Raw genomic sequence first — 22,282 nt, 5'->3', positions numbered from 1 at the left:
AGAGGTAACCTCCACACGAACTCTAAGAAACAAGAGAAAAAGTGAGGGGTTGATTAGTGGTAAGTGTATTGGGACTAGTGTATTAGATTCAATGCATTATATAAGTTAATTTTAATTTTATGGACGTATAATGTGGATAAAATTGGAGGTGGCCATCACCTCTATTATAAACATGCTTTAAGCCAACTATGGCCCTATTTGGGGGAGCTTGTTCCAGCTGCAGCTTTTCTTAAAAGCTGCTTCTGCTAGAAGCTGTCCCAAACAATACACAGCTTCTGAGAATCTGTTGTTACAGATTTTGAAGAATGAACTAAGAAGCTAGAAGCTGGAGAAGCTGGGTTTCAGAGCTTTTCTAGATTCTCAGAAGCTGGCTACCAAACAACTGCTTCTCAGAATCTAAAGCTCCCCCAAACGGGCCCTATAAATTCATGTGGAGGAGAAGATAACAAAAATGAAGGGCATTGGCTCTTTCTTATGCAAGAGTTAGCTCTACACATGCTACAAAACAAATACATTAAATACATAAGTTAGAAAAAGAGAGAGGAGAAGAGAAATTAAAGGTAACCTTATAGTTAATCTATTATATATGTTATGATAAGATGGACTAATAGCTGGTAATAAGCTCTACTATTAAACTTGCTCTTAGAGTGTAATACATCTCAGTGCTTGAGCACGGGTTCGTTTAATTCTGTAAACTTAAAAATTACACATTTAGATTTACAATCTTGGTTTAGTGAACCATATTAGTATAGAATTACACTTAGCCTGTTCTAGCTACAATTCTATTCCAAAATCACCCAAATCCATCCTCACTTACATTTCTAACCCCTAACATTTGATAACTGACTAGTTTCAATATCCCTTACCTTATCATTTCAATGTCATACTAGTACTTTTATATTATTGACTAGTTTCTTATTAACAAATGGCACTTTTGCCCCCTTTTTTTCCCTCCATACTAATTTGAATCACAAGTCCTCTGTTTCTAAATATAATTAACTTTAGGATTAAATTTTGTACGTACAATATAAATATTTATAGTACACCGGTATCAATACACTGAAATCTAAGCATCGCCAGCCAATCATGTGCTTAAGAGGGGATCCAATGAATTTAAAATACAAAATTTGATCAACGAGATGACTTAAAATAAATATTTTGCCTTAACTTTAATCTTTACTTAAAAAAAACATCTCATTACTTAAAAAAAAGATTGGCTCAAATATAATAACATGATCAGTTTCAAACCCAAGCATCTGCATGTCCAAAACGGTCTTTGCGTGAGCAGTGATATTTCGATGGGGTCACACACACAACTCACAACATTTGGCGATGCTAATCATAGATCTCTCTCATGCCTTGTCCGGGCTTTGCTGCCGTGGTTGATCCGTACGCCCCCAAAAGCGCGGCGATCGCGGGGAACTGAACGCGGGAATCGATCTCAAGACTCTGATGGAATCTTGGAGGGATGCAATATTGCAACCGGTAATGGTTCCGGTCTTGGCGGACCGGCCGCGGGCCATGCCCAAACGGGCGCTCCCTTTTGTCTTTATATCGTCTCCTCTCCTTTTGCAAAGTGATGAGATGGGCATTAGCACTGCCGTTTCTTTTATGCTCATAATTATTCGTACAACTTACTTACTATATTTTTATTTCAAAATTATTGTATTTCTATCATTTAAAATTCCATCTTAAAAAGTTACATTTTTATTAAGTTATGCGACCTAACAAATTACTGAGACGAAGATATATATAGTCTCAAATCCTTTCATCCCCATCTCATAACCTTTCTTTTAATCAAGGCTACAAATCAATGTGTTCATGCCATGTGATCATTAACTAAAGTTATTATGATTATTTGTGTATGCTGACAACATGTCTTTAATCTTCTATAATTATAATTTTATTATGGGACGAAGGTAGTACTAATTAAAAACTAATTTGTAAGAAAAAAAAATTATACATATCCTAAGTGATTCAAAAGAAAATGTAAAATAAATTATAATGAAAAAAATAAAATTAACTTCAAAATTAAGTTTTAAAGTTTAAATTTGGGTGAATAGATAATATGGTCCCTAAGTTTCGTTTCGGGTTCAGCTTGGTCATTGAGGTTTCAAATCATCCAAACAAGTCCCCCAAATTAATCATTTGGGTTAATATAGTCCTTGGACCCATAAAAATGCCAAGTCATCCTCGCATGCAGCAGTATGAATAAAATGACAATTTTACCCTTATATACCATCTAGAAAAGAAACAAAAAACACAAAAAAAATAACAGGCCAACCCAGACCCAACATTGTTGCGGAGGGTGGCCGACAAAAGAATTTATGCGATCAATGCTTGGCTGCAGCAATCATAAGCGATAATTTCTAAAACGATCATACATGTGTGAAACATTTGTTTTCTTTTTTATATGGTATATAAGGGTAGAATGGTCATTTCATTTATACCGCTGCATGCAATGATGACTTGACATGCTCACCTGGCACTTTTTGTGGGTCCAAGGACTATATTAACCCAAATAATTAATTTGAAGGACTTGTTTGGACGATTTAAAATCTTAAGGACTAAACTGAGCCTGAAGCGAAACTTCAAGGACCATATTAGCTATTTACCCTTTAAGAGCGCCTTTAAATCATAGGAATGAAAAAAACAGAGGAATAGGAAAAATATAGGATTCTGACAGAAATACAAATGTAAAACAGAGGATTACAAAAAACAGGAAAAATATACGAATGACTGTTTAATTGGGCCACAGGAAAAACACAGGAATTTAAAGAGAGATAAAGACTCAAATGATTCTTTCCATGAGGTAGTTCTACCTCATGTTAAATTTTCTCCAAAACTTACATGGGAAGAATCATTTCATAGGAATTTCATAGGATTCATTCCTTTGATTCAAAGGGCTATATAGAAAAAATTTCTATAGGAATGAAATCCTCTAAAATTCATACGAATTTCCTTTGAATCAAAGGAGCCCTAAATTTTGATTTGTGAGCATAGATATAAATTTAAATTAGCTGTAGCAACGTCAGGTCAACCGGATCGACGTGGTCCGCGTAAGCATGCATGTTGCTTAGAAACAAAAATCCAAAAATTACGTGCTCACATTCCCAATTAAGGTTGCATGTGCTTAGATACCAAAAAGAAAATGGGCAAATCCGATCTTACCTAACTGCAACCCAGCTAGGCTCCTGCTAATCACCCACGTATCCGTGATAGTCAACGGCGCCATGCATTGCAGGCACTAGTGATTAGTGAAGCGATGCTCCACTCCACAGTAGCTAGCTGGCCTGTAAAGCCAAAGCGTACGTAGGATCCCATTTGCACAGCCGATTCGATCGATCGATGGATAGCCCATTTCGCATGCGTGCATGGACGTAACTGAACAAGCACACCTACCAATGATTACACAACTTTGTTAGAGAAGTTCATTTCTATCCTACTATTTAAAAGAAAAAATTGCTATGCATCCGACCCAAATATACAACCTGCATACGACTAAGTATACACGGTCACAGCTGTTGTTTGTCGAGCCAGCATAATTAAAAAAAATAAACACGGTGGGTCGGTGGATGTGGCAGAGTTGGATGCAGATTGTATGCTTCAGTGCTTCACTGGTATGTATAGAAGTATTTGTTTTTAAAAGCACAATCGTTCTTCTTTCGTGCCCTTCTCACAGTAAATTGGAGGTCGACATCCGCTTCTTCGTATGTGCCTGTAATATTTATTAATTTATTTTCATTCCATACATATCAATTTTTAATTATACGAGCCTAACATGTTACTACTACTAAGCATGGATATATATTATTAGTCACATGGAAGTCCCCTATTTCTGGTCTTCTCCGAGACGGGTGATTGCGTCATGGTGACCGACGCGACACGCAAGTGGCGTACATCATTATGGGCCGGGCCGGGCCTGATTTGGGCCGGTAACACCGCTGTTTTCTGGGCCGGCCCTTCTCCTATCGTACGTGGCTGGGCGGCACGGCGCCGCGAAACTCCATCCACAAAACGGTTGGCTGAGACGCCACCCCCGCGCGCTCGAGACTCGAGGCTCGACCCTTTCACTGCCTCCACTCCAGTTACAGCGTGGTTTCACCACCACGTCTCGTAGAGGATTAGACGAGTAAAACAGCGTGCGTACGGACGGCCAGCGATGGCGGTGCTCCCGCCGCCGGTGAGGGTTGCGGCTGCGGCTGCCGCCACCACGTTCGGGCTCTCGACGTCGCCGGCGGCGGCGACGCCAGCTGGTTGCCGTCGTTGTGGTCCTAGAGGCCGCGCTGCCGTGCACGTGGCCATCAGCGCGAGCGGGCGGGCTTCTTTCTCGCGCGGTGCGGCTGGTGATGGCGGCGGCGGCCGACCGGCCATCACCGTCGCCGGTGACCCGCCCACGTTCGTCACCGCGCCCGGCCGCCGCATCGTCGCCGGTATGCTATATATACGTGCTCGCCGAACACTTGTTCCAGTATAGATAAAAACTAGTTTATTGTCCATGTTTATACGTGCTACATCAGTTCATTTTTCTATTTGCATTGGGAATCATCTTTAGAAAAAAAATACTCTCTCCCTTTCAGGTTACAAGTTACAAGACGTTTTGACTTTGTCAAAAGTCGAACTACTTCAACTTTGATTAAGCTTATAGACAAATATAGTAATATTTATAATACCAAATTAGTTTCATTAAATCAATAATTGAATATATTTTTATAATAAATTTGTCTTGGGTTAAAAATGTTATTATTTGTTTTTCTTCAAATTTAGTCAAACTTAAAGCATTTTGACTTTGACCAAAGTCAAAATATCTTATAACCTGAAACGAAGGAAGTAGAAACTAATTGTTTGTAAGTTCATTTCCAAACTATTTGGGAGGAAAAGGTGTTCATAGGGGTATGGTAGGGTGTGCGCGCTTGTGTTCATAGAGGCGTACGTTGTGAGTGTCTGCGTTTGTACTGTGTTTCTAAAAAACACATGAATTTATTTACTGACAAAAAATACATTAAACAAAAAAAAACAGAATTTGATGTTAGTGCTAAGTACACATTACCAAATTTATTTGCTACGTCTAGGTAAACTGAATAATAGAAATTAATAAACCTGTGTGTGCACCCCCCATAATTCCAAGTTAAGCTTATTTTCACAAAATTTGGAGATTTTAACAACATGCGATTTCTGCCTTTAAAAGTTACTACCTTCATCTCAAAGTCTTTTTTTTTTGGGACGAAGGTAGTAACATTTGAACTCCGATGGTAGTTTAATTGCTTCATAATAGTGAGTCAACTTGAAATTCGCAGTCGGTGACCTCCACGGTGATCTAAACCAAACGAGGGCGGCGCTAGTGATGGCTGGTCTCCTGAGCTCGGAATCGGATGGCCATGTATGGACAGGAGGGCAGACGGTATAGAACCATTTCTGTCCTATGTTTGTTGCATTTAGTTCATTGAATTTTGTTTAAAAGTTCTTTTTCACAGAAATATACTCAAATTTATAACAAAATTAGTAATTGCATTTGCATGCCAGCCAAAACTCAAAATGTGTAAGTTTGTACTATACTTAATTTGCATGGATCACACACAGTACATTGTGCTTCCTTCCTTTTAGCATAGATGTAACTGTGGTATCTTCTGCTAGATCTCAGGTGCAGCTACTCTTCTGTTCTGCAGTATCCTCATCTCTCCACAGAGAAGAAGAATGTGAAATGTTTTCATTTTTGTACAGGTGCTGGTTCAAGTTGGAGATATCCTTGACCGTGGCGAAGATGAAATCGCGATACTATCTCTCTTAAGTTCACTGAATATGCAGGCGAAATCTCAAGGGGGTGCTGTGTTTCAGGTATTACCTTTACTTCCTGTACCTTTAAATGCTCTATGGTTTTGTTGTTACTTATTCATGTCCTGGTTTGGAACTTAATCCCATCCGGTAGGTTAATGGAAATCACGAAACCATAAATGTGGAAGGCGATTATCGGTATGTAGATCCAGGAGCATTTGACGAGTGCATACGCTTCATGGAGTATTTGGATGAATGTGATGGCAACTGGGATGATGCTTTTCTCAACTGGGTTAATGTTTGTGAAAGATGGAAGGAAGAATATCCAATGTCACCTAATGGTGACTGGCGTCCTTGGAACTTTGTCAAGGTAAGAAAGCCATTGAATGGTTTCTGCCTCAAGTACTGTCCAACATGTTCAGTTAGTCAGTTTTGGACAAAATTACCTTTTGGATTATCTATAATAAAATGAAACCAAAATCAAAACTCAAGGTCAATAAAATTTCCTTTAACAAATAACCTTGGAAAAGATGGTATTATCATAATTTCTGATGCTTCAGAAATATTTTCCTTGAAATGTGTTGAGGCAGAAGCAGAAAGGTATTGCTGCTAGATCATCACTTTTCAAGCGAGGTGGCCCGTTAGCTTGTGAATTGGCGCGACATCCTGTTGTGCTAAGTGTTAATGACTGGATCTTTTGCCACGGCGGCCTTCTTCCTCATCATGGTGAGCCCTCTCATCTTGTAGTCACCCAGGCATGTGCATTTTGCTGATTTGATATTCCTCTGAAGTCTGAACCCTTCTGCTCAATATAATGCCAAGCAAAATGCCATGATATTTCGATATTACTGTGAACTTTAGTCACTCTAGCATGTATCTCTTCTGCTATAGGTCTTACTATATTACACTCTGTACTGACCAGAATACTAGGTACACAAAAAATTAAATTCCAGAACATACAATAGTTTGAGATCAGCATGAACTAGCGCGGTTCCTGTACTCTAACCAAATTTCACACATAATATCTTATTTGATCACAAGGATTGCATCAAGTGATTCATAATATTTTCAGTTCATCTTCATTCTACCTGCAGTCGAATATGGTATCGAGCGTATGAACAGAGAAGTTTCGGTTTGGATGAAAAGTTCAAGTGGAGACAGTGATGATGAATTAGATATCCCCTTCATAGCAACTAGAGGTTATGACAGTGTAGTATGGAGTCGTTTGTACTCACAAGGCCCTACGGAAATGACGCGTCATTCCTGGAAGGTGAGAAAATTTTATCGATAAAACGTATGCTTATTTTGCACTATGGTCTATGGAAAATATATCAATAGCACTATTGATAAGATTATCACAGACTTGTCAAATTATTTTTGTTGGTTTCAGCTATCTTCTGTGGTTGCTGAACGAACACTGAAATCTGTGGGAGCAAAAGGGATGGTCGTAGGGCACACACCCCAGACTCGTGGAGTGAATTGGTATCTGTTGTTCTCACTTGGGTAATTTACAACTGAAAAAACATCAAGAGAAGTAATAGGTGATTATTTCTTTTTCCCAGCAAATGCGATGGCAAGGTTTGGTGTGTTGATGTGGGCATGTCTTATGGTGTTCTCTATTCAAGGCCAGAGGTAAACTTTCGTTTTGCCTGGAAATTTGGTATGCCTTGGTTCTTCATAGACATTTAGCAGTTCATTTTCTTTCTCTGTTAATAGCTGTGTTGTCATGAAACAGTTACTGATTTGGTTGGTAGTGTGTTGTTCAGTTTTTCTGATCCTCTGCGGAACATGTATACTAACTTATTTGCAGTAACCTACATATTAAAGCCATGAAATTTTTCTAGGAATATTAATGCAGACATATTAATTGGGTATATGCTGAATCTCTTGTTTGAAATTCTATCCTCCTTGGCATATTTATCAAGTAGCAGCATAGCAGGCAATATGTTGATGCCCATAATTTTTTTCCCCGGAGTTTGATGTGCAACTCTATTGAATTAGGTCCTAGAAATAATCAATGACAGACCAAGGGTTTTGAAGAATCGGAGGGACTCATACGACGAGATGGAAGTTTTAGACTTCATATAAAACCTTAAGAAACCTGCGTAAGCACTCTAAATTCATCTCAATCTCTTGTTCATCTCTGAAAAGTGAAGACAGTTAAATTATGTTAACTTTTTACCTGGCGAAGTTGCATTATTTTTACCCTGATGGCTGATAGCCATTTTGTTATCAGTAAACCACCAATGTAATTTCTTCATACATATTGATGACTTGCTGTTCATTGGAAAATCATAGATGTGCAGGCATGTATAGGAAAAATTCTTTTTCTGGAAAGCTACTGTACTGGACAATTTTGGATGGACATACAGGAGTGGAAGTACTAGAGGGACAGATGACTTGTATACACAAATGGGAATTGATCTGCCTTCCTCCATGGTATGTACATTCTTTTTATTTTATTAAGGAAACTGTATTCACTAACTGTTGTTTGAACAAAATTGCATAGCCATCAATCTTGTATTTGGAGATCATGAACAGTTTGAAAGATATAGATAAATCACTTCACTCAATAATATAAGCATTCATAACCTTCCAAATAAAAATAATCTAAGCGTACATGTTTTACCATATTCACTAATTTGTATGTATAAATTTTTAACTGAAGCTTCATTAAATTTGATTGTTTGTTCTACCAATTAAGGGATTATTATTTAAGTAAAAGAAATAAGGGATTATTATGTTAGGATATAATTGTGAATGGCATATCTTAAAGCACAGTGAAGACATGCTAAAACCTCAAGTACTCAAGAGTATGTCTGCTGCACATAAGAGTATGCTTGTACTTGATTGAATCAAATCACAGATTTTAGATTATGTTAAAAGTTTTAGACCACTAAACCTCCTGAACCGTATAACATTTTGATAAGTAATTGTGCTACAGTTATTTTCTGACAGAACATCCAGAAAGAAATACCCATGCTAGCTTCTGTAGACTGTAGAAAACTGCCATTGAGTACTTGCACGCAAGGAAGCTGAAGGTCAGAAGCTTATCTCAACAAATTGGTGGTGCTTGTCTATACCAGCATACAAATTTCCCCATAAGGAATTTCTCATGGCCCTCGTCAAGTCTAACTCAAGAGTCCAGACATGGCAGGAATTATTAAAGCAGTGTAATTAACTGGGGAAGGCATGTATAACTGATTAATTGTATATTCATAGCATTCTCATACATCTGTAGAAAACATGTGCTATTTCCTTTATGGTGGCCATAGCACACCCAGACTTGTAGCATTCAACAAACAGACCTTGTGAAGCATCGGTAGCATTATTTCATCTCTAGCATACAGCACAAAAATTCAACAGAGATACATTTGACAAATGAATACACTTTGAAACCACCTTTGTCTCTGTCAGTGCTTTTTTAATGCCGGCTTTGACCATGCGGATCAAGAGATTCTCCCTGAGAAACTTCCGATGGCACTATCATAACTACAACTACACAAGACTGCGCACGAATTATTTAAAAGCTGTACAATTAACTGGACAAGGCATGCAATTATTGTAGGAGTACATCAAAACCTTGAGACAACAAGCAAACTGGTGCTGCATTCTTTATTGTGGTTATGGTTGGTCTGTTGCTTGCATAATTTTTTTTTTCAATTGTCCATTCGGAACAGAGTGACTAAGAGAACAGAGTAAATGCTGCCCCTTCGTTTCATATTACAAGTCATTTCGAGTTTATTTTAAATCAAACTTTTAACTACACCTACAACACCATATTAGTTCATTAAATCCATTATTGAATATAATACTATCTTTTTTATATAAACTTGATTAAACCTTGAATAATCTGACGAACCCATCCAAAATCTATTATATACTAAAAATCCATTAAACTCCCTACAAACGCTCCAAAGCCACCATGTGGCACTCCTACAAACGCTCTCAAGCCGCCACATGGTACTGTAAAATCAAAGGTGTTTTTGATTATTATTATGTGATGAACAATTGGCATTGGAGGTTATTGGTTTTGTTATTTGGAATTTATTCACGAAGTGGTTTTGGAGATGATTGAATTTACAGGTGAATCGCAGGTACTTTTATTTCATGTGACCGGTCAGACCGGACAGGTGTTGCCGGTCAGACCGGCAGTATGCGTGCGGTCAGACCGGCCAGCCTGCGGTCTGACCGGCCGACTCTGTGTCGGTTTCGGTTTCGGGTTGTTTGTTTGGATATTCGTATGTAATACTGTTGTTTGCTACTAATGAGTCAAGTTGGAGATAACTTGGTCTCGGAATATGGTTTCTTTGTTTATTTCATGTGTAGGTGACTCGATGCCTCGGGAGAGTATTTGCAGTGATGGACCGAGAGTTGGCTTGGGGATAAGACGACGTCCGTGGTGGTCAGTGATCATGCGGGATACTTAGGCTAGAGTTGATGCACGTGGTTGATGGAGATTCCATATGGCATACGATGGAGGTATTGTGTGCGTATGGGATGCTGAGTCGAATTTGGAAGGAGTCCAAATTTGGTATGATTGGTTATGTAAAGTTTGTTTATTGTACTAGAGGGTTTCCTAAGGTGTTTAGGACTCCTAGTATGAGTTTGGTTCGTGGCTTTAGGCTGTCTACCTCGGGTATAAATAGAGGGGGAGCGTGAGGCTTCCCGGTATCGCTTTTGAGAGCAATTGAGTTGAGTTTTGAGTTAGGGTTTCGAGTTTAGTCGAAATTTTTGCAAGGAGTGCTGTTGGTGCACTTTGTAAACACAGAGAGAATCAATAAAGTCGTCATCTACTTTAAGAGTTCTTCGATTTGTGTTTACTGGATTTCGGCGGTCTAACCGGTGATATACCGGCGGTCAGACTGGCGGCAAGCGGTGGTTAGACCGACGACATACGGCCGGTCAGACCGGCGGCGGCGACAGGCACGACAGGCGACTTCGGCGGTTCGACCGATCGATCTACATCGGTCAGACCGACGTTCATCAGGCGGTTAGACCGGCGCAACACCTTCAGTCAGACCGCGAACCGTCGATTTCGAGGGTAACTTTTATTTCCGCTAAAAGTTTTAGGTTTTTGGGTATACCAACCATTCACCCCCTCTGGTTGGCTTAGTTATTGTGATTCGATCCTACAGGCACAGTTTAATCTCACCGTCGATTTTCACTTAAATTGGTGGACCCGTTATTTTACATAATTAGATTAGATTTATTATTAAAATAATAGCTTCCTCCTGCATATACAATATAAACAGTACTACCGTTACCGTTCGTACTTACGATTGATTTACCGGAAGGAAAGCACTATGCGTCTATGGTACCGTAGGGAAAACAATGACGGTTTTTAGAATAGCTTTTTCTACAAAATATAAAGATCTATATTACTTCCTCCGTCCCATAAGAGTAGTTGTGGGTTTTAGTGTTTAACTTTGACAATCCGTCTTATTTGAAATATTTTTATGATTAGTATTTTTGTTGTTATTAGATAATAAAATATGAATAGTACTTTACGTGTGACTTAACTTTTAAAATTTTTTCATAAATTTTTCAAATAAGACGGACGGTCAAACGTTAGGCACGAAAACTTTAGCTGCACTTATAATGGGACAGAGGGAGTACTTCACAAATATAAATATGTAGCTAACCTATGATCTATAATAAAAATGTATAATATCCAATCAACATTCTTTAAACCATCTTTTAAATTACTTTTAGATTTAAAAAACATGCGACCATGAAACCATCGGGGAAAAAATTGACGGTCTTTAAAATATTGTTTTCCTACAATATAATATAATGACCTTACCTACTGTTGACGGAAGGGAAGAAAAGCACGTAGATAAAAAAGGACAAAGCCAAAAAAAAAAACATACGTATGTGATATTGTTGGGAAAAAAATTAACCTTCTTTAAAATAGGATTTTTTCTACAATATAAAGATAAAATATATTACTTCAGAAATATAAAATATGTAGTTAAACTAAGATCTATAATAAAATATAAAAAATATCCAATCAACGTTCTTTAAACTGTATTTTAAATTATTTTAGATCAGATATCTAATTTGTGATCCTGATGTATTATTTAAACTAAATTATAAAATTTATATTGTGATCTTAAATACATCACGACACATTGGACCGACATATAATAGTTAGTTGTATGATAATTTTTCAAAACAAATTCACATCATATTTTAGGGTGTGAAATATCACTACACAAATATACAATCTAATTTAAATCTACATATTAAAAAAAATGAAAACATCACAATTTAGTTATGTTTTTTAAAGTATGTCTGAGATTTAATTGTAATTTGTTTGAGATTAAGATTCTCAAAGTATTTTTTTTTGGATATTTTCAGAACTATTTAATTGGTATTTGAGAAGTGGGTAGCATACATGCTGCATAGATATAAAAAAAACTATCAACAATATTTCCTGCCAAAGATCTTGCTATAATCCATTATGAGACCTATGGGCACATATTTTTTTTGCCAAATATTTTTAACACAAATGAAGAGTGAAACAACATGTATAATAAACTACTCATAATATATTTTCTTATACTTAAGAAATTTCAATATTTCAGGCATAATTAATGGATATATGCCATAAACTTCACTGACGTGACTATGAGGTTAAAACATAGACACTAAACTATAGATATTTGTTAAAATATAATCAATAATATGGTGCTCTGGATATTATCGTGGTGTTATGCATATTTAATTTTAATTTTTTAAAATATCATCGAATGATTAACCTCACTCGTTTTCAATAGTGAGTATTTTATCCATATGATAAAAATTTGTGTTATAATGATGAATACCAAAAACAAACTGTGTCTACACTAAACCACAAATACACTGAAAACAATAAAAAGAACTATCTTGATCACCTCCATCTTCTCTTTGTCCTTTCCTAAAGGGCACCAAGCATGAACAACAGAGTTCGCTATATAGGTATATAGCATGGAACATACGACTAAGTTAAGGTGGCCGTGATAGCTAATAGTGCTTAGCTTCGTACTTATCAATGTAATAATTTATGAGCATGCAATCATGAATTAGATATTAAAATTGTGATCCAAGCTGATCTTGAGGAACACAACTATATTGATGCAGGACCATATTTCAAGGCAATAAAGAAAGAAAGTCTTGGCGGCTACGATCGGTTTTATCTATTAGAGTAGCATTCATGTTTAACTTTAATGGTGCTATCCCATTAATGGGTAGAAGTAACGGTATTTTTACCATATTTATGTATTGATTTACAAATAAGTGAGACATGAAAACCAAGTAGTGGATATTTGTAATTTATTAATGATGTATTGTGATCATTTTATTGGCGCATATGCAACTTCATCTTTCTCAGCTTTAAAAAACAAAATAAGTAGTACTACCTCTGTCCCATGATAATTGTATTTCTAGGATTTGAATTTGTCCCAAAATAATTATCACAGTAGAGTACTAATGATACCCATTGACACATCTCATCCAAATTTATTCTTATTTTACCCTCAACTACTATTTCATTCTTACATATGAACCGTTTAATAAGGGGTACCATAGTTTTTATTCTCAAACCTTAATATATGCTAAATAACTTAGAATTACAATTAATTTAGGATGGAGATAGTAGTGATTTATATGTTACTCGGTAAAAGTGTTTTTATTTAAATTTGAGAAATATTCCTATCATTTAATATCAATATGATTTTTTTTCACATTCTTTTTATAAAAACAATCAACAAGATTCCCGCGCATCCGCGCGGGCTGCCTTCCTAGTTACTTATAATACGGAACGAGGGAGTACATTTTATACAAAGGAAACAAAAACATTGCCATCAGCCCATCACACAACAATGTTCTTTTCCCCTTTGCATTGACATCATCATCACACCCATAATTGACTAATCGATGCACAATCATTAATTATTCCCTTAGAGCCGTACGCTCGTACCTTCGTGGCACTTTTTTAAAAAACCCGTAAAATCCCTCCAAATTTCGGGCATGTTTTTTTCAATCGCTCGAAGATACGGACAAGGATATCGGTGGCACGGTGTACCGCCCTTCCACGATGCCACGCGCGATCACCCTGTTGGCCGCCTCCGTGTAGTGTATCCCGTCCCACGAAACGTATTCCGACGGCTCGCCGCACGCCGCCGTCCCCTCGTCGCCGCACCTCGCCGCCAGCCTCACGTTGTACGGCCCCCCGCCGCCGCCGCAGCACGCGAACAGCGGCTCGCCGCCGAACCCTGCAGCATACGCCGCCATGAACACGAAGCAAGAAGGAGACTCTACTAGAAAAATGATTTTAGCATACGAGACTCATTTCACTTTATAGGCGGATCGAATTTTGGCCTCCAAATTACCGTATGCATTGTCGTAGGTTGTATGCATTGTCGTGGTGGGGGATGGGGTGGCCCTTTTTAGTAGGCGAACAGCTCAAGACATTACTTACGAAGACATGTACCCCCTCCATCCCAAAAAGAATTTAATCCTAGCTATGAACTTGGACATATGCGTGTCCAGATTCGTAGTTAGGATTTGCTTTTTTACGGGACAGAGTAGTATTATCGTAGGCTGAGAGTGCGAAGGTGCAGTGGCGAACCTACATAGTGTTTACCGGGTCCTTGACCCCGGGTAAATTACTCAATGCTAGCTAATTTATAATTAGTATATTAACTAATAATTAGATAATTGATATGTATAGACTCCCTGGTAATTTTTGCTCCAAGTTCGCCACTGCGAAGTTGTATGTAGCTGTGGGAGGAGATCGAGGAATCAATGCACGTTACCGTATCTGCGCGGCGAGACGGCGATGTCGGTGACGGCGCGGTAGAGGTCGGCGTAGACGATGGCGGTGCCGGGGTGGGCACGGCGGAGCTCGTCCAGGGCGGCGGTGAGCACGCGGTTGTGCTGCTCGGCGAGCTCGTTGAAGCTCGTCAGGCAGCCAGTGTCGGCGTCGTAGTCGCCGTCGCCGCCGGTGGAGCGTCCGTGCTTGAGCTTGAAGAGCTCGAGCACCCGCGGCTCGCAGCCGATCGGCAGCATCCCCTGGACCAACACCGTCTTCGCTCCAACCCCGACCAACTCCTGCATAATCATCATCGATCACAAATTAAATGGTAATCAAGGTGAAATGTGTTGGTGATCGATCATGGTGTGTGTGTGCGTGTGTGTGCGTACCGTGAGAGATGAACGGATGGCATCGATGATGCCAGGGACGAAGGTCTTGGCCTCGTCGAGAGTACGGTTCTGGAAGATGGCGTTGAGGTAGTCGTTGCCGCCCATCTCGCCGACGAAGAACAGCGAGCTCGCCGTGATCTTCCGTTGCTCTACGTGGAGAAAGATCAGGTAATATTGCATTGCTGATGCATTAGTAAAATTCAGTACTAATATTCAGTGTTCGTCGTCGAACACCTTGAGGACAGGAGGAGGCAAGAAGCGGCAGGAGTTCCTTGAACCAGCCCATCTCGGTGGCGAGGGAGACCGGCACGGACCTGAGCCCCCGGCGCTGGAAGAACCCGGCGTCCCGCGCCGTCGCGCCGCCCACGGCGAAGTTCGCGCCGTGGCGGAAGCCGTCGGCGCCCTCGCCGGCGAGGTACGGCTTCAGGCGCGGCAGCTCCAGCGCCTCCGCTGCACAGTTACGTTAGTTTATCAAATGATTGACCGAGTTGCAAGAAGAAACAGTAGAGAGAGAGAGAGAGAGAGAGATTGGCGGGCGGCACCGATGAAGTCGATGGCGATCCTGCCGTCGGAGGCGCGGCCGGTGGCGCGGTGGAAGAAGGTCTGGCCGTACGGGAGGCGGCGCTCCGGGACATCGCGGCCGGCGGGGAGGAGCGCCAGGTTGCCGGTGTCGGTGAGCGAGTCCCCGAAGCTGAACACGCGGGAGAACCTTGCCGCGGTCGCCGTCGCCGTCGCGGCGCCGGCGACGAGGAGGATGAAGCGGAGAAGCGCCGTCACTCGGAGAATGACCGCAGGCGCCATGCTAGTGTGTTTGCGCGGCATTTGGGTGACTTGTCATGGTAGTACACTATCGGCGGCCATCGAGTCATCGACCAACGCGTTTAGTTAATTTGTCACTTGTCAACCACTCCTGTCCTGCGATAGCTACTTTGAGACCCTATTTGATTCAAAGGAAGCTTATGGAATTTTAGAGAATCATTCTATAGTAATTTTTCATATATATAGCCTTTGAATCAAATGAATGAATCATACATAGTCCTATAAAATTCCTATAAAATATCTCTTTCCATGTAAAGGTTTGAAGGAAATTTAACATGAGCTAGAACTTCATGGAAAGAATCTTTTAAGTCTTTATCTTTTCTCAAATTCATGTATTTTTCTTACGGCTCAATCAAACGGTCATTCCTATATTTTTCTTGTGTTTTGCAATCGGGGCGGAGCTAGAGCGAAATGAAGGGTGGTGCCAGTTGCTTAATTTACTCTACTTAGATCTAGTTTAAGCTAATACAGGTGTCTAAATTTGTATTGAGAGGGTGCATACATGGTGAAAATAGATAAGGTATAGCTAAAAAATTTTCTTGACCGGGTTTCTGGGCACCCCTAATATATACTAGCTCCGCCCCTGTTTACAATCCTCTGTTTTATACTCACATTTCTATCAGAATTATACGTTTTTCCTATTCCTTCGAAAGTTTGAAATTTTGTTTTTCGCTGTATGTCAACACGCTGCACAACTTGTACTTACTCTTTTTTCACACGCATATGCTACTAGAACAATTAACAATATATTTTTTTAATATATATATATATAAATAAATTTATTTTAAAACTTTTAAGCTAATATTTAATTAAATATGTGCTAACAAATCGTTTTGTTTTACGTGCTGAGAAGAAAAAGTTCCCAACAATTACCTTCGTCACGTTCACAGCTTGCAAAGTGCAAACTACTCGCCCAAGTTCATTAGGGCGTTTAGTACAGTAGACTCTTATGCCCAAAGTGTGCTATACCAAAGGCCACAGGCATCTTTGCAAGTTTAGCCCTTACAAATTTTCGTTTTAACCCTTGTATTATGCTCTATTACCAAAGTTGATTACAACTTTTACATGAGGAACCCTCTCAACAAAATTGAATCACACATATACCCCTTTTAGACCTGTGCCCCATTTGTCATTGGCGTAACACCTTTTTTTTTCTCTTTCCACCCTCCCCTTCCTCTTTCTCTACCCTCCGAACTTGTCTTTCTCGCACTCGCTGCCTTGCGTCTGTCGACTCCCTGCACCACGACAGACGCAAGGCAGATCCGCTCCTACTAATCGTGTGCTCAACAGATCAGGCCAGATCCGCTCGTCCTCAGACCTGTCGTCGGAGTAGTCATCGCGCAGGTCATTGGAGTCATCTTTATAGGTGGGCGTATGTGGTGGATCATCGCCCTCGGCTTCCCTTCTTCTTCTATTGGCTTGCTAATCGCTCTTCCCATGCAGATGACCGAGGTGCACACCTTATTCCCTTTTCACTGGCTGGACTACACTTCTTTCAGTAAGCCACCAAACCTTCTGCAAGGCACATCAATACTCTGCGAGGCCATTCCGGCTATCAGAGCCTACATGGTCAGTGAGGCCACTGGGCGATGCACTGCGTTGTAAATGTTCTCATTGGGTGAAGTAGTACTAGTGGCAAATCAAACCGGTGAAAAAACTGGAGTTGATGCCCAAGGTGATTTCTTAGCGCCCAGCCTACAAAAGCAGCCCAGGCAGCTTTGCCAACAGCACAGGCAAGCGACCGGCCCAGTACAATACAACGCACGGGGCTCAGCCTACAACGTGTTGATCTATCCAGCAAGGAATAAGTTCGCTTTAAGTCCTTTAGATTCCTCATCTTTGTTACCGAGTTTGAATTTCATCCTCAAATCGTAATACGACATGTAATGAGTCCCTCAACATGTACCGAGGTCCCGAGCAGTATAGGGCTCGGGTTTGGCTGATGTGGCGAGTGGAACCCACAAAGGCCCCACATTTTAGGCCTATTTCTTCTTCCTCTAACCTTCTCTCTCCATCTCCTATTCCCATATCCCCTCTCTCTCCTCCGTTCCCCATCGACTGCAGGGAAGGGGCGGAGGCGGCCGGCGGTAGCTGGTAGGCCGCCATCGTCCCTGACACCACCATATGTGTCGCTTTGGCTCCATCAGGCTCCTTTGGCAAGAATATGCCCTCATCATCATCGTATCGCCCCGTGATGTAGAAGTCCTAGTGCGTGTTGAACTCGTTGAGCTTGAGCACGTGCATCACACCGGACCCGTTCATCGATTTGTCGAGGCTGTCTGAGCTATGCCTCGCCACCGGGAAGAAGTCTGAGCACTCCAAGACGGGGACGACCACCGACGAGTGCATCGGCACGACATTTCATTCCCAGCGGAGGAATTAAGTCAGCACTCTGGTACACCAGAGCGGAGCCGGCGGTGATGACCACGGTAGTCGTTCTCTGATCCGCCCCATTGACCCCAAATTGTGCTGCGTTGGGCTGGCGTCATCACGAAGATCTCCGACGTCATCAGACCTAGGGCCGTGGCCGTGCACTCGAGGCTGCAGGGGGCGTGGGTGCGGGTGACAAAGAGGTAGAAGAACACGGCGGACAAGGTCGTGCAGGCATAGTCGACCGTCGGTGGCCCAAGCGGAGACACCCCAGATGTTCGAATGCTCGATGCCACCAGACTTTCCTCGCCTCATCCCCGTCTGCCTCCCCTTCCCCACCATGCCCGCTCGTTTCCAGCGTGCACTCTACTGCGCTCTCTCCTCCCTATTCCATTACCACACCGCCACCACCAACCACACCTCGATCACACACCACACTACGTTGTAGCCATGATGGCCGCTGCTCACGACCGTCTGCGCCACCCTCCACCCCGCTATCACTTGCTTTGCCTCCAAGAACAACCACCCCAGGAAGCAGCAAACGACGACACATGACTTGTATGTTGCACTGTCGTCAATACTAAGGACGACAATGGCGGTGGTAGTGACAGCGGCGCTACCGTTGCCAGACGTGTTGGACGCGGGGGATGAGTTCGGGATCCTCAAGGGCCGGAGTGTTGCGTTGCTGCACCCGCTTGTCATGGGCGGCCTCTTTGCCTACACGCTCTGGGCAGGATACCTCGGATGGCAGTGGCGCAAGGTGCGCACCATCTAGGACGAGATCAACAAGCTCAAGAAGTAGCTCAAGCCTGCTGCCGCCCATTCCTACGCCATCGCCTAGACCCTTGCTGCCGCCTTCTTCTATGCTCCTCCCCGAGCAGGCGATGGCGAACGAAGGAGAGAGAGGGGAGATTGGAGGAAGAAGAAATAGGCCTGACATGTGGAACCCACGTAGGTCCCACTTTCCACGTCAGCCAAAACTAGACGCTATACTACTTGGGATCTTGGATACACCGGTTTAAAAGTTGATGGACACGTTATATCTGGTGCTGTGGTTAAGGACGAAATTCAGCTCGATGTTGAGATGAGGGACCTAGAATGAACATATTTCATCCAGCTAGGAAAGCAGCCTGACCCTCGATCCAACAACTTTGCAAACCCTTCAACTTTCAAACGGTCCAATTCGGCCCAGAGAAAGACGGCCGCGGTGGCATGCGACCGCGCGCATGCGTGACCGGCGCGCGCTCACCCGCGCGTACGGCGCACCACGCAGGCGCAGCAGCGGTCGAGCCGGCCGGCGGCACACGCGGGGCCAATTAGGCCTTGTTCAAATAGAGAGACCAAAATTAAGTCCCTAAATCTAAACACTACCTTAGTTCCAAACTATTTATTTAAACTTATAACTTTTTTATCACATTAAAACTCTGCTACACACATAAACTTTCAACTTTTTCGTCACATCGTTACAATTTCAATCAAATTTTTTTTGATGTGAACTAAGCACACATCAGTCGCCAGTCGGCAAGCGTCCGCGCGTCTCGCCTCGCCGCCGTTGCCGCGTGCGTGTAATGTATGGAGTACATCGGCCGGCTGTTTAATTTGCTTTTCCGCCTTGGCCCTTGCAGCACAAACTTTCCAGCCGCCCCCCGCCCATGCCCACGCATGCGTTGCTTTATTAATTCTTGGCGTGTATATATAGTGCGGTGCTACCATACCAGACGACTACACGAGTGACGGGGACGCCGCCACACGCCGGGAGGGACGGCGGGCATATATCAGAATCAACAGCCACACACCGTCCATGGCGAAGGGGGTGAAAACCATACGAAACGGTTGGAATCAGTAGCATATCTTCGGAAACGATGTTCGATCGCCCGGTAATTAACCACATTTATCATTTAAACTACTAAGTTTCGACATTAATACGATACAGAAAGAAATTAGAGAAAATAAAATTTAAAAATAGCTAAAAACGGTACGGTCGAAAACGGTACCCCTTAAACGGAAATGGCGTCCGGTCGATCAGGAATTTCCGTGACCGTTTTCACCCCTAATTGCGATGCGCCAACATATCTGCCGTCTGCCACGCATTAACAACGCCCCCATCATTTCCTCTATATAAAATCAGCTAATGCCAAATTTTAAATTTTAAAACTTAATTTTGAAGTTTTTCATCCGAAGTTTATTTTTTACATTAACATTTAAATCACTGGGAGAATATTTTATTAATATGACTATTATCAACATCTGACTAGAAGATGGGAGCCTAATCCACCATCTTTTCTCCCTGCCGAGGAGCTTTTCTCCGGGCAGCCCATGTTTTAATTCCCTTCTTCTCCGGTTCTCAACCGGGGCACGCACGTTTCACTGTCAAAACTGAACATCGTGCTACAAAAGAAGTACTACTACAGATTTTTCGCTCGATTGCTATCAAAAACTGAACATCGTGCTACAAAAGAAGTACCGATTTTCCGTTCGAGATTGCTGTCAAAACCACATCGTGCTACAAGAGAAGTACAGTGCCGATTTTCCGCCGGACATTAATTCGCAGCGTGTTGTGCGTCAGTTTGTTGGCAAGACCTGTTTGTTTTCGTCTGATTGTGAACATGACATATATCTACTGCATTCCAACTCGTTAGGTGACCCCAACAATCGAATCATTTCCCCCCTCCGTACAAAAACCACTGGGTTTATTAGATAGAGATATGATGTTACACACTCTACAAACACAGGTGTACAAGTGGCAGCAATCCTGGAGATCTCAAGCATTCATACTGAAAAGAAGTGTACCGGAGAAGAAAAGCTTACTCCCTCAGTAAAAAAAAGTCAAACCCTGGGTTTCCGTGCCAATATTTGATTGTCCATCTTATATGAATTTTTTTATAATTAGTATTTTCATTGTTGTTAGATGATAAAACATGATTAATGTTTTATGCGTGATTTATCTTTTTAATTTTTTATAACTTTTTTAAATAAGACGGACGGTCAAACGTTGGACACGGAAACCAGGGTTTGTCTTTTTTTTAAGGACGGAGGGGTATGTGTATTTAGCTTTGGTCAGCTTTTCCCTACAATTAATAGCTCATGTTATGTCATTTTCCAATAATTTGAGCTCCAATCTAGAACGCTTTGCTTTACAATTGCGTGTTTAGATAGTGTGCGGCTCCCTGTGGATATGATGGGTATGGGCTAATCTGCGAGCACGTAGTACTCCTTAGTACTGCTTTGCTTTGCTTTTAGTTTTTGATTGAACTTCATGTTGTGTCTAAAGATTTGTTCGGATTTTTACTGTTATTAATTAGTATAAACCTGATTATGATTAATATGTCGAGAACTTTGGTCAGAGCTGGTACGGTATGTCATTTTCATTAGAAATTTTGATTTGAATTTAAATTCTGGTGTTTAAAATTACAAATTTAAATATGATTGAATTCTATGTGTTAGAAATATTTATGTTTGAATTATTGTAGTGTTAAACTAGTCATAAAGATAGTGTATATCTCTACTATTATAAAAATTGAAGATGTTTTTGTGGGTATTTTGGTACGTCATCCGTGTATGAGTTGGTTTTTAAGTTCAATTGCTTTTGGAAATACATATCCGTATTTGAGTCGGTTTCTAAGATCGTTCACTTTTGTTAATACAGAAAGAATCATATAATAAATCTGTTTAAAAAAAATTTGTATGCTAACTTGAGATGATCGGACTTCTAACTGCACCTCATGATTTTCTAAAAAAAATATATCCAAGCGAACTCACACAGTGAATTTTATCTTAACTAAACCATATAACAATGATAAGATTAAAATAGACTTCACCCGTTACAACGCACATGCATTTTTCTCTAGTTGAAATAAAAGAGAATAAATAGAGGTTGAGAAATGAAGACTAGGTCTTAAAAGAATAGGGGCAATCGCAGTCCCCATTAAACTCTAGGGGCTTTGAAAATGGGGATGTTTTTGAAGATGCTTGAGTTGGCTTCTATCCACCCTTAAGTTTTTTTAAACAAAGGAAAGGGATATATGTAGCTTATACCTATAATTCATGTTTGTAATATGAATCGTGTTGTGGAACGAGATCTTTTTACCTTAATTCCTATACTGATTGCCACATTATGGGTCCATACTATCTT

General features: G+C 41.1%; 2 protein-coding genes across 4 annotated transcripts; one reads left to right on the top strand and one right to left on the bottom strand.

Moving 5' to 3' along the window:
* The first annotated feature begins 4,054 nt into the window (after positions 1-4,054).
* Positions 4,055-9,571, top strand: LOC127785995 (shewanella-like protein phosphatase 1). 3 transcript variants are annotated; one of them, XM_052313317.1, is made up of 11 exons: positions 4,055-4,433; positions 5,298-5,401; positions 5,722-5,835; positions 5,927-6,142; positions 6,363-6,498; positions 6,867-7,042; positions 7,163-7,254; positions 7,335-7,404; positions 7,774-7,877; positions 8,079-8,211; positions 8,717-9,571. In XM_052313317.1, the coding sequence occupies exons 1-9, from the start codon at positions 4,163-4,165 to the stop codon at positions 7,858-7,860; spliced, it is 1,266 nt and encodes a 421-aa protein (XP_052169277.1). In that variant the 5' UTR covers positions 4,055-4,162; the 3' UTR covers positions 7,861-7,877; positions 8,079-8,211; positions 8,717-9,571. The 3 variants fall into 3 exon arrangements, with proteins under 3 accessions (XP_052169277.1, XP_052169274.1, XP_052169275.1); XM_052313314.1 differs by having other exon boundaries at positions 8,071-8,211; positions 8,717-9,564; XM_052313315.1 differs by having other exon boundaries at positions 8,071-8,211; positions 8,731-9,563.
* A 3,925-nt stretch (positions 9,572-13,496) lies between these two features.
* LOC127752924 (GDSL esterase/lipase At5g45910-like) lies at positions 13,497-15,860 on the bottom strand. The gene is made up of 5 exons (XM_052278371.1): positions 15,504-15,860; positions 15,196-15,411; positions 14,962-15,110; positions 14,574-14,868; positions 13,497-14,030 (listed from the first exon to the last, which is right to left on the bottom strand). The coding sequence occupies exons 1-5, from the start codon at positions 15,781-15,783 to the stop codon at positions 13,795-13,797; spliced, it is 1,176 nt and encodes a 391-aa protein (XP_052134331.1). The 5' UTR covers positions 15,784-15,860; the 3' UTR covers positions 13,497-13,794.
* Positions 15,861-22,282: the final 6,422 nt, after the last annotated feature.

Source organism: Oryza glaberrima, chromosome 10, assembly GCF_000147395.1.
Source record: "Oryza glaberrima chromosome 10, OglaRS2, whole genome shotgun sequence".
Classification (NCBI taxonomy): domain Eukaryota; kingdom Viridiplantae; phylum Streptophyta; class Magnoliopsida; order Poales; family Poaceae; genus Oryza; species Oryza glaberrima.
Note: the sequence above shows the minus strand (reverse complement) of the source record. Positions and strands in the feature narration are given on the sequence as shown.